The following is an 11822-nucleotide window of genomic DNA, read 5'->3' as shown; positions in this document are numbered from 1 at the left end:
CTGTAGCTGCTGTTCTGTAGCTGTTCTTTAGCTGTTGTTCTGTAGCTGCTGTTCTTTAGCTGTTGTTCTGTAGCTGCTGTTCTTTAGCTGCTGTTCTGTAGCTGCTGTTCTTTAGCTGCTGTTCTCTAGCTGTTCTTTAGCTGCTGTTCTTTAGCTGTTGTTCTTTAGCTGCTGTTCTGTAGCTGTTCTTTAGCTGCTGTTCTGTAGCTGTTCTTTAGCTTCTTTTCTGTAGCTGTTCTGTAGCTGCTGTTCTGTAGCTGTTCTTTAGCTGCTGTTCTGTAGCTGTTCTTTAGCTGCTGTTCTTTAGCTGTTCTGTAGCTGCTGTTCTGTAGCTGTTCTGTAGCTGTTGTTCTGTAGCTGCTGTTCTTTAGCTGTTGTTCTGTAGCTGTTGTTCTTTAGCTGTTCTGTAGCTGTTGTTCTGTAGCTGCTGTCCTTTAGCTGTTCTGTAGCTGTTGTTCTGTAGCTGCTGTTCTTTAGCTGTTGTTCTGTAGCTGCTGTTCTTTAGCTGCTGTTCTGTAGCTGTTCTGTAGCTGCTGTTCTGTAGCTGCTGTTCTGTAGCTGTTCTTTAGCTGCTGTTCTGTAGCTGTTCTTTAGCTGCTGTTCTGTAGCTGCTGTTCTGTAGCTGCTGTTCTGTAGCTGTTCTTTAGCTGCTGTTCTTTAGCTGCTGTTCTTTAGCTGTTGTTCTGTAGCTGCTGTTCTTTAGCTGTTGTTCTATAACTGCTGTTCTGTAGCTGTTTTTTAGCTGCTGTTCTTTAGCTGTTGTTCTGTAGCTGCTGTTCTTTAGTTGCTGTTCTGTAACTGCTGTTCTGTAGCTGCTGTTCTGTAGCTGTTCTTTAGCTGTTGTTCTGTAGCTGCTGTTCTTTAGTTGCTCTTCTGTAACTGCTGTTCTTTAGCTGCTGTTCTGTAGCTGTTGTTCTGTAGCTGCTGTTCTGTAGCTGTTCTTTAGCTGTTGTTCTGTAGCTGCTGTTCTTTAGCTGTTGTTCTATAACTGCTGTTCTGTAGCTGTTCTTTAGCTGCTGTTCTGTAGCTGCTGTTCTGTAGCTGTTCTTTAGCTGTTGTTCTGTAGCTGCTGTTCTTTAGCTGTTGTTCTATAACTGCTGTTCTTTAGCTGCTGTTCTTTAGCTGCTGTTCTGTAGCTGCTGTTCTTTAGCTGCTGTTCTTTAGCTGCTGTTCTGTAGCTGTTGTTCTTTAGCTGCTGTTCTGTAGCTGTTGTTCTTTAGCTGCTGTTCTTTAGCTGCTGTTCTTTAGCTGCTGATCTGTAGCTGCTGTTCTGCTGTTCTTTAGAGCATTTAAACTAAATGTCCTCTCTCTCTCTCTGAAATATGTTTTGTAAATGACTCATTGAACTCATTGCAGGGTAGTATATAACAGTTTATCAGTCACCTTTATTTTCAGTCACCTTGATTTAACCAGGTAAAAAAGGGTGACCTGGTCAAGTAGTCAGCATCACACGTCACACAGTAATTAACATCTGTCTCATTATTTGTAACCTTGTTGGAATAAAGCTCATTTTCTTGTGTTCTCAGGTCAGTTGTGTGTGGTGACAGACAGTCTTCTGTAGATCAGCCGTAGATGTTCCTCTAATGATTACGTTTTGCTAGCTTCACCCAAATTCATCCAGTGGTGACAGACGGAAACAACATGGTCAAACACACAAATTGTCTTCCTTTGCATCATCTGGGGGTTTTACATTTGAACAATTTGTTTAACCACAGTCAGTTCTAGGTGGCCAAGTCTAGCGTTAACCTTTTTCACCGGAAATTGTGTAATACCATTTAAAAGATGACTCATGTGTGGCCAAAACTTTTTTTTTGTAATGTGTCCCAGACACTATGTATTGTTATTTTTTTTTTGTCTTTCCAAAAAGCACTGAAAGCCTTTTATGTACCTGTGATTGAAGCGGGATGGTTAACACACATTATCTCATGACCACAGTGTTGCATCGCAGCTGCAGCAGCTGTTGTTGTTTTAAAGTTCCAGTTCCACTTTTTCTCTTCCTGAAACAAGCAAATGTTTCCCTCAGTATTTTAAACATACCTGCTAGAGCCCTCCTATAAATGTAGCCATTTTTAAGACAAGTCAGCCTAATGCAAGAGGAAAACACGCCTGGCATTTTAAAGCTTATTGTCTTTACCTGAGGCAGTTTGTACGGCAAACACCCACACCTGCCTCAGCGGCTTCATCTGTCTGCTCCGTCATTAAACGTGAGGAGTTCCCTCGCCTGCTTTGACTGCTTTAAGGTTTTGAGAGAGGCAGGAACAATTCAGTGGTTACCAGGATCAAATGCAACTTTATCACAGAAGGATATGCTCAGCAGGAAAGGGTGAGGAAATATTAAATAAATACCCACCTGTGTCCTGTTTAATCACTGTTTTTTGTGCAATCACAGAAATGTTATGTTATGGCAAGCTAAAGTGAAAACGGCTCGGTTTGTTAAAAATCTGTATTTTTGTGTGTTTGTGTTTTCCTCTCTCAGGGTGAAGTCTTTGTTTTCAGAGAGAAGTTGAGCTCTGCGCTCGAGTTCAACGGGGCCACTTCCTGATGATGACAGTAAACATGGGTGAGCAGAAATCATGTTTCTGTTTGTGTGCACATTCAGAAACGTGTGCACATACACACTTCCTCTGGCAGGAATACTGCAGAGAAAAAAAAGGCAAAACAAACAAAAAAATAAACAACACATGCATAAAAACCAGGGGGGGGGGAGTGTCAAAAATGCAGCTGTATACCAGGGCTATGCAACTGGCGGCCCGCGGGCCACATCCAGCCCACTAGTGACCAAAGTTCGGCCTGCTAATTGGTTCATTCATCTTTTAAGCCCAAACACCTGGTTTACTAATTGAATTACTTGGGCGTAATTGTATCGTGTGCAATTAATCGTCAGAAAACCAGTCCATTATTTTTTGGCACTTGACAATTAATACGATTAATGCCAGCAGGCGCTCGTCTCCGCTTCAAATATGACAAACATTTTAAAAAAAGGTCTGTTATTTATTTATCAACACAGTTTTAAAAATTGATGTACAGCCTGAAGTCTGTAATTTTTACAGAATTTGGAACAGATTTTTACGAAGAGCAAATCTTTCCCACTAAACTGGTCATGTGACCAGGACATAAGTGTGCCCAGGGACTCCAGGGGATTAATCGTCAAATTAATCGTTATCAGCTAAATACCACAATTAATCATGATTATTTTTTTGCTAATGTTGCCCAACCCTATTAGACATAGACGTGTGGTATCTACAGAAATGTCAGAACCTTGGCTAAAGGCTGGTAAAAAACATTTCTATGAACATCCAAGGGAGTTAAAACTACAAGCAGCTGAAGATGATACTATGAAAGTGAAAATAAAATTGGTATAAAGATTAAAATAAAATAAAAAATGGGGCAAGTCAGAGATGTCATATTTGTTAAATAGGAGGCATAATGTGTTGTTTTTGATATTGTTTTATTATCACTTCTTTTATTACATAGGGTTCTGTCTGTTTTATTCATGATTTAATAATAAACTTATTGAAATATAACAGCTTTGTAATGGTTTATTTACATAATGACTTCAATTGCTTGATGTTCGGCCCCTGAGCTGTTGACCTGCATTAACTGTGGCCCCTGGAGCAGCTTAGTTAAATTCTCCTGCTGTATGATGTTTTACCCGTTTTGCAAGATCCACACATTTGATTTGAACAAATTGGACCGAAGGACAATTGTCCCTGTATTGTATTCACACCTACCACATGTGAATATAAATAAACACTGAAGGAATGCTTGTGAGCACACAAATGCAGGCCTACGTCAATGCTGCTTCTATTGTCGCATGAATAAATGACTTTCAGTCTTATTCTTTGTAAACCAAACCCAGAAATCTCAGATCAGTATGTTCAGACTGATCTTTCTTTACAAGGTGAATGTGCTAACCTGTGTTACAGCAGTTCATTTATATGTAGGGCATGCATCGACTGTGACCTAAAACTGGTGTTTTCTTTTTGCTCCTGTAGATGACGGTCTTCAAAATGGACCTGGACAGCACAGGAACACACAAGGTAGGCCGTCGTAAATGAAACTCTACAACAAAATGATGGTGTGGCATGTGTAAAGATGCATAAATGTGTGTTTATTCAGGAGGCATTGCTTGAGATATTGACCTTTGTCCGCTGACATAAAGAGCACGAGCAAAGGTCCTCCACTTCCTGTCTGCTTCGTGCTTTAGGTCTTCATCTCCGTTCCTCACCCAGTGTTTTTCAGTTCGCCTCTCTTGCCTTCTGGTGTCCAGTGTAGGGWTGTGGGGATAATATCAGGTTCTTAACTAAGCTTATCCCCGTCCACCTCCACCGTCTCCTCACGGTGGTCTCCATGCTGTTTTCACAACAACAAGAAAGCAGTTGTTTGTTTGAGATGGTGTTGGGCCAGAAGACTCTCTGTGTTCTTCACAGGCTCTTTGTGTGAAAAACGGAGAGCTTGTTAAGATTTCTGGCAGCCATCCTCAGAGGTTTTAGAGCCAAGAGCTTTTTTTTTTTTCTGGTTGAGATCTTCAGACTCATCATCATCTTCGAACTAAATCATCGTCTCTTCAGAGCTGTAAAAGCCGGAGTCCATCAGCGTTGACAGATTTCTTTTCTCAGTTTCACCTGAGAGGTCAAGTCTCTGACATTTTTTTAGCAGTTTTTATTGCTGCTGGTAAATTGTTCCAACTCCAAGGAGCTCTTCAGTTTAGTCAAGTTTTATTCTGTTTCATTCACTGTGAAAGTTGGACCTCAGATCTGAAATTTGTCAAACCGAACAGTTACGAATCAGAAAACCAGTGCAGTTTTCTAGTTTTTGTTCTCAGAGAGCAGACTCTGAATTTAAACGTTTTAAACTCTGTGTGTGACCAATTTAATCAGTTACGAGCTAACAGAGGTGCTATTAAACATTTCATGACTGCATCTAGCACTTTTTGTGGGACAGCCACATTGTAAAGTTTGGAGTAGTGAACAAAAAACAACTTTTCAAGTCAGAGTTCAGATTCTATTATTTTTTACTTAAAAATGAACAATTTTGATTTCTTATTTCAAATGTAGCACATCACTAGCTGATTTTAGCTTTATTTAATTGAGCTTAGCATAGAGACTATAAATGTGGACCTTCACTCGTATTGATGTCATATTGTATCGTGATAAAGCTGGTGATTTAGACCCCTAGTTTTTACCAATAGCTTAGCTCGCTACATCTACCATGTGTGTCTGTGTGTATTTGTATCATTGGGGCTACAGCTTCTGCATTATCTATGGTGATGTTTAAAATTTCTGTAAGTATAATATTATCATGGTATGTGTGACTGACTGCAGTAGATCACTGTATGAGGCTAGCATGGATGTTAGGAATAAAGCTAGCAGTAGGCTACAGTAAAAACAGTAAGGTTGCTGTACCTGTTTATCAACAAGGTGCTGAATAGGATCCAGGTGGTCCTTGCGTTGGTCTTTCACCGCCGATAAAATGTTTGGAGCAGACGTGAAGTTCATAGTTCCATGTTTTTCCTGTCAGATTCAGCTCGTCCCATCGCTCCAATCCAGCTGTTAGCATAGCATCTTAGCTTGGGAAAAGTGATCAAAAATAGTCCATCCATGTGGGGATGATGGCTGTATCCTGAGTCATTGTTATAAGAACTGTAGCACAATGTTTTGTGGTCTTCCCAGTGGAGTTTGATGCTGTTTTCCTGAAATTATTTAAATTTAAACACAGCTAAACTGCTATAGCTCCATTTAAATCAATGGAGCGGCTATGAAAGTTTGTACGTACATCAGTGTCAAAGTTCAAAAACAACGTTTTTTTTGTTTGTTTGTTTGGTTACATTTAGTAAAATGGATTTTTTTTAAAAAGAAGCTTTTATCTTTGTCTTAGTAACTATTTATAGATGAAAATTATTTCAACTCTCGATAAGGAAATGACTGAGAATAAACGTACGGAGGAACAAAACACGGCTGCACAACATGTTCACATCTAGAGATAACAAGTTAAATGGTACCTCACTTTGTAATACAAGATGCTCAGATAAGTTGTTTTATTTATGTGCTAAAGCAAAATAACCTTCTAGTCCTTAACGTTGCACTGAAAACATGGCTTTATTAGAAAAGTTAAAATAATTTAATAGTCCCCAAAGGAAAGATCTGCTGTTACACTATGTATTGTTGGAAACAAACGGCAATAAAATTAAAAGAACAAGGAAGAAAAATACAGAAACATTATGAAACAACACAACATTGGTAGTTTCCATTGTAAGGAATTACATCCTGCAGCCAGTTCTTATTCAGAAAGGGTAAAAACAAGCTAAGGAAGCTAAAAAAAAAGCTGTAGGGGTTGGATGTAATTCAAGAAAAGTATAGGCTGTAAGTAGTTCTGCAAAATTTCAAAGTTATTAAGTAAAAAAATGTGAGTTTCGGCACCGACCTTGTGCAAACATTAGTTGCACAACTAATGTTGCTCTCCAGCAGTACCTTAGGTTACGTCAGAGTTATTTCTTGTAGTGACAGATTAAAGGAGAGCGTTTAAACATTATACCCATTATGACATTAATTGCGTGTGCCGTGGTTCCACCAAGCAGCCGTGCATACGAAAGCTGTCGTGTGCGTTTCTGCATGTGTTGTGCAGCAGAGATTGGATCTGACCGCCGCTGCAGAGTGAGAGCACAGTTGGCTCCGGCTGCTAATCCTGCCGGATGCCTTTGCCATGATGTGTCTCTGGGCGCGAGGAAATCCCCTCAGTGTCTTTTCAGGCAGTTTGCTTCTCTCGCACTCTGCTGCCTTTGCTGGTTTTCTCAACTTTCGAGCGCTAACTTCTCAACACACACATTCTCCAAAYGTGCTCGAAGCAACAGCACGCCTGCAGTTTTTAGCTCCAACCTATTTTGGCTGCGCTGGTTTTCGGCTCGAGCAGCAGAAACAGTCTGTCTCGGACTGGAGTTCCGGTTGCATTTAGTTTGCTGTCACTTTCACAGTTCCTTTAGCTTTAGCCTGAGAAAAGAAAAAAAGATGCAGAATGATGATGCAAGGACCTGCAATCAGCCTCCATTGTGTAACGTTGATGCCCGGCTTCCTGGATTTCTCCCCTTTTTTCTTACGCTGGTCACATTTTACCCAAGAACCAACTGGTGAGGCCCAGGAAATAGAACAGCAGGTATCGCAACCTGTCTGCATACCGGAGCCAATCCTGGATCTGGCCGACTTTAGGAATTTCTGAAGCCAGTTTTGGAGGCTGCTTCTCCAATGGGGTGTTTAGGCTTTCCACTGGGCTGGTGGTTGGCCTTGGCTGGTTTCGGTCTGGCAGCGGCCGTGAACGAGGCCCGAGTGAGGTAATAACTCCATTTATAGGCCAGCTCTGTGCAACACCACGCATTTCTCACACTCTCTCTGCCCCCTTTCAACCAGCACACCCTCCCACTCTCCCCACGCTGTTATTATCCATCCAGGCTCACAGAGCAGGCCTCAACTGTCTGCTGCACACATGCTGGCCTCTGTTTGTTTTGTATCCTTGACGGCGAGTGGACGGGTTAGCCTGAGGAGGCACAGCTCGGAACAACAGATTACCAGAAAGAACAGGGAGTGAGAGTCAGTTGTTTACCATCAGTTTTTGTACTACGTCTCAGTTTGAGACATTTATCTTTCTATCTATTCTTGTTTAAATCAAGGTGTTTACTCAACATTTAAAGGAGGGCGTTATGTATTTTCCAGGCATATAGTTCAATTCTGCACTAAGTAACTATGTTATCTTCAGTTTTTATAAAATGCTGCATATATCAAAAATAAACTGGACTTTGCATCATAGCCTATGTGAATGCCTTGAAACTGGCCTCTATCTGTTTAGGAACCTCCTACCATTTCTGACACTCCCACTTCAGCACGTCTTCATAACAATGCTTCATGCTGTTTACAACCTTTCGTAGGAGCATTGTATTTTGTTGTAAAGAAAAAAGGAACAACATAACAAACTATCGGTTTTTGGAAATGTCAACTCAGGACACACTCGGACCTCACTCGAACGATCTCACACCGGACCGTGAAAGTACGTTTTCTGAAGAGCCGGAGTGAGAACAGAGGCTCTTACAAGACGTTTCAGCCCATACATATACGACAATGTTAAGTGACAAAGCTATATAGATCATAAACAAACTATGTTTTCCAATGAAATCATGAACAGCCACCATTTTAAAGTAGGGATGCACGATATGTCGTATTGATATCAGTATCGGCCGATATTGGTCATTTTTTAGAATATCGGTATCGGTCCAATATGTAAAACTGAGCTGATATTATTGATTTCCCACTTTTTATCTTTGTGTTTCTGTTTTGGGAGGGGAGATGGTTGGTTGAGCGGTATCTGTTTGATCATGATGGTGATATTGATGCTGCACAGCCAGGAATAACTAAAGTAGGGAGCCATGTCAGAGGTCTGGTTGTTTATTTACAGTATCAAAAAAAAAGACCCAAGTGTGCCTGTTATCAGCCATAATAACAATAATTTTCATATCGGTGCATCCCAATTTTTAAGATGCGTTTTGCTAATCTGGTGGAGCTGTGGGGGGAGGGGCGCTCTAGGTGGGCGGGAGCTCGGCTGCAGACTGAGCTCCAGGGAGGAGCTTTGGGTAAGTAGGCGGTGCTTTGTAGCAGAGAGCGTTTAGGCATCTCCACATGGCTACATGGATTTCTCAACATGCGTGAATGAGTCAAAGCAACACTGTATATGTTTTTGATGAGGGAAAGACATTATTACATGATATAAAGCTGAAGAAAGTCGATTTTGTGTAATCCCTCCTCCCCTTTAATGAACTGAAAGAGGACACAGTGATTTGTGCTCAAAATTTTAACCAATTTGCTGAAAGTGTAACAAAATTAATTGGCAATGAAGGCATAAAGTTGAGTCATGAGCACATAAATAAATTCATTTGTCACAGTATCTTTTTTTTTGTCTCGAGTCGGTCAGAAACCCATTAACTTCCTGCTGTGGTGTAATCAAAGGGTTTTGCCATCTGTGTGTTCAGGGCAGACAGTGATTCAGTTCCTTCCTGCCCAGAAAAGGCCAGCCTGGTCAAACTGTTGGTTATCCACCACAGCTGACAGCAAACACTCTAACCATCCAGTTAGAGCGTCTGCAGCGTGGAGCGCCTGTGGTGGGAAGCAACGTCGTGTGGTTTGGCCTGTGGAAAAAAAAAGTGTCTTGTTTACACGTGTAGTTGTGATTTAAATTCTTCAGTTTTATGTTTCAACCTCTGGATTTATTAGCCGCGCCTGTATTTGGCTGGTTTAACACCAGTCATGCCAAGACTATCAGCCTTTCCTCTCGCTCTCGTACTGTTTCCATCGTTTGCACCGGAGCCCAGATACAGCGGGTGTAACTTTTCTTATCGCGTTGCATTATTTAGTTTCTCTGTTAGTAAAGGGAGTGTGCAGCTCAGAGTGGAGAGTGCTGTGTTTCCCCACCTTTTTTAGCTGCTATATTGGGAATACTGAAAAAAAATAATCCACCTCTGAAACTGGCCAATAACTTTTCCCCACCTCACTTAATGCTAGCTGGCTAACCTAAACCCACAGCCATCGTTTTGAACTCATCTGTGCATAGAAACGTTACAACTTCTTAACTGTTTTTCATGTTTTAGAAGATTCCTGCTCAAACACACTTGTTTCAAACTATTTAATTACTTTCTCTGTATATTCATTTATTTTACCCGGTTATTATTAGACTTGTTCATTAGAATCATTAACATTTCATCATGGTTGATTGTTTGTAGGTCAGGAATGATGTCTGATGTAATGATTGTAATGCATGTCTGAATCTGAGGCARTGCATTTTGAGGACTCCATACAGCAGGTGTCTCCAACAAAATTTAATCAAAAACCAGTGTGTTTYGTAGTTGGACACTTCATTAGCAGATATTACACGTAGTTTGCACATTACGTCACGTCGAGGGTGTTCATATTCAGCCGCCGTCTTGCCAGATGAACAAATCAGCTAATCTCTTTGTCACAGTTATGTTTGTTCTGTTGTTTGTAGTCTGTTTTCATCATGTGAGGGGGTGTGGGGCGCAGCCACAGGTTAGCGTCTCTGTGTTTGGGTTTTTACTGCTTGCCACACCTTCGCTGTTTCTCGTGGTTTATCACAGTTTTTCTGTAACAAGTTATGGATCAGTCTGCTGCGCACCACTGCACTAAATATCAACTTTTATCTACTTCTRGATCTATGAAGGTTTTGAGTCTATTTGGCCTTAAAGTGACGTTGTAATAATCTGCATTAGACTAAGATTGAGTCTGTTTTTTTAAAATACATAAAAGTTTTTATTGTTTTAGTCTTGTGTGGAAACAATGTCTTATGATCCACCAAAAGTATGTTTTAAAAACAGGTTCCAGAGTGAAAAAACTTAGCGTGTGTGTGTGTGTCCTCATCTCCTGGTTGTGTTTACATATTTCATCCAGTGTGTGAGTCATGTGTTCATACTTCACGCCTTCTTTATTGTTTTTAGTAGCCTGGCATAGTTACTGCAGCTTCTTGGGGCTCATTTTAGGTGTTTTCGTGTAAATAAACAGGCTTCCAGTGACGGCTCAAACAGCGTTTACAAGGATCAATTTTTAGAAATAAAAATGATTATTTGGAAAAAAAAAAAACAGTCTGAATGGACAAAGCCAAAGTGAAAATGATCTGTGTAGAACTGGAGATTTAGGATTTTCCTGCATCCCACCAAATTAAAGCCTTTTCAGTAAGTAGTACTAAATCAGATACATATCTGATGTTTTTCAAAGCGATCCCCCGTCTGAAGTTGTGTCTTATTTCATTTGACTTTTACATCTGTGAGGTGGGAGTGAGCGGATCTATCCATAAAATAATGATGAAATTAACCTCGTGTTACTCAGTCTCAATCTTATAACTCCACACATCTTCAGCTACTGAACAGAAGTCCAGTTGGTTTGTCTAATTTCTTTTAATTTTCCATGTCCTGGATGACTGAGAATCAACAGAAACATATGACAGAAACGTTGTTGGACTGTATGGATACTAAAGTTATTGAATCGATACTTGACTTTTAGCATGTTGCATCGTTCACAAAATAAAACGCCGCACCGGAGCATCCGGTAAACAACACTGTCAGATAATTATTTAATCTGCTCTGATTGCACAAAAACTTCAGAATCCACATGCTAACATGTAGCATCTATATTTAGCTACTTCTGTAAACAGCCAGCTGAATGGACCGTGGAGAGTTCACACTGGAGTCTGATGGGAAAAAAAGGAGCAGTGTGAACGTAGCCAAAGTGTATGTTAATAAGTTAGGACTTTAAAGGCCAGATAGAATGAGCTTGCAGATTGTTTCTGGCCCAGAACCCAGAGAACTGTCAGGGAACAGCTGGCCTCCCTGTGCTACGGTCATGCTATCTGAGCTCCAGACTTCACCATTGGTTGCTTCATGCATTTAAAGAAATTCTATTTCTCATTTTAAAGAATGTGGTCTTTCCTGCAGGTGTTGTTTGTGTTTCACACACCTGGGGTCGGATTTATAAAACTGGCGTACGCACAATTTGAGCCCAGAAACTTGCGTACGCCACTTTTTACGCAAAGGTTGTGATTTATAAAATCCAAACTTGACGTGAAAATGTGCGGTGCCTCACGCCAGCTCTGACCCATGCGTACGCTCATTTTGGAGACGTGAAACTGCGACACAGATGGTGAAGTGAGGAATTATAGCCAGGGCCGGATTAGTAACCCTAATACCAAGGGCATAAATTTAGTTCTACCACTAGTCTTGATTAGTTCTATTGTTCATAGAGAGCCAGCAGTTCTATGAACAATAGAACTAATCAAGA

The 11822-nt window shown here is 40.7% G+C and overlaps 1 protein-coding gene across 1 annotated transcript in view; it reads left to right on the top strand.

The window, feature by feature from the left end:
* The window catches only part of map3k22 (mitogen-activated protein kinase kinase kinase 22), a gene marked incomplete in the record, with an annotated part of 53865 nt that overhangs the window by 11568 nt on the left and 30475 nt on the right, over nt 1-11822 (top strand). The window contains 2 exon segments of the mRNA XM_014002177.1: nt 2477-2560; nt 3996-4040. Coding sequence (XP_013857631.1) covers nt 2542-2560; nt 3996-4040 — 64 coding nt within the window.

The sequence above is a fragment of the Austrofundulus limnaeus genome, unplaced genomic scaffold, assembly GCF_001266775.1.
Source record: "Austrofundulus limnaeus strain Quisiro unplaced genomic scaffold, Austrofundulus_limnaeus-1.0 Scaffold12, whole genome shotgun sequence".
In the NCBI taxonomy this organism is placed as follows: Eukaryota; Metazoa; Chordata; class Actinopteri; order Cyprinodontiformes; family Rivulidae; genus Austrofundulus; species Austrofundulus limnaeus.
The sequence above is the reverse complement of the archived record's forward strand: the minus strand, read 5'-3'. Positions and strand labels throughout refer to the sequence as shown.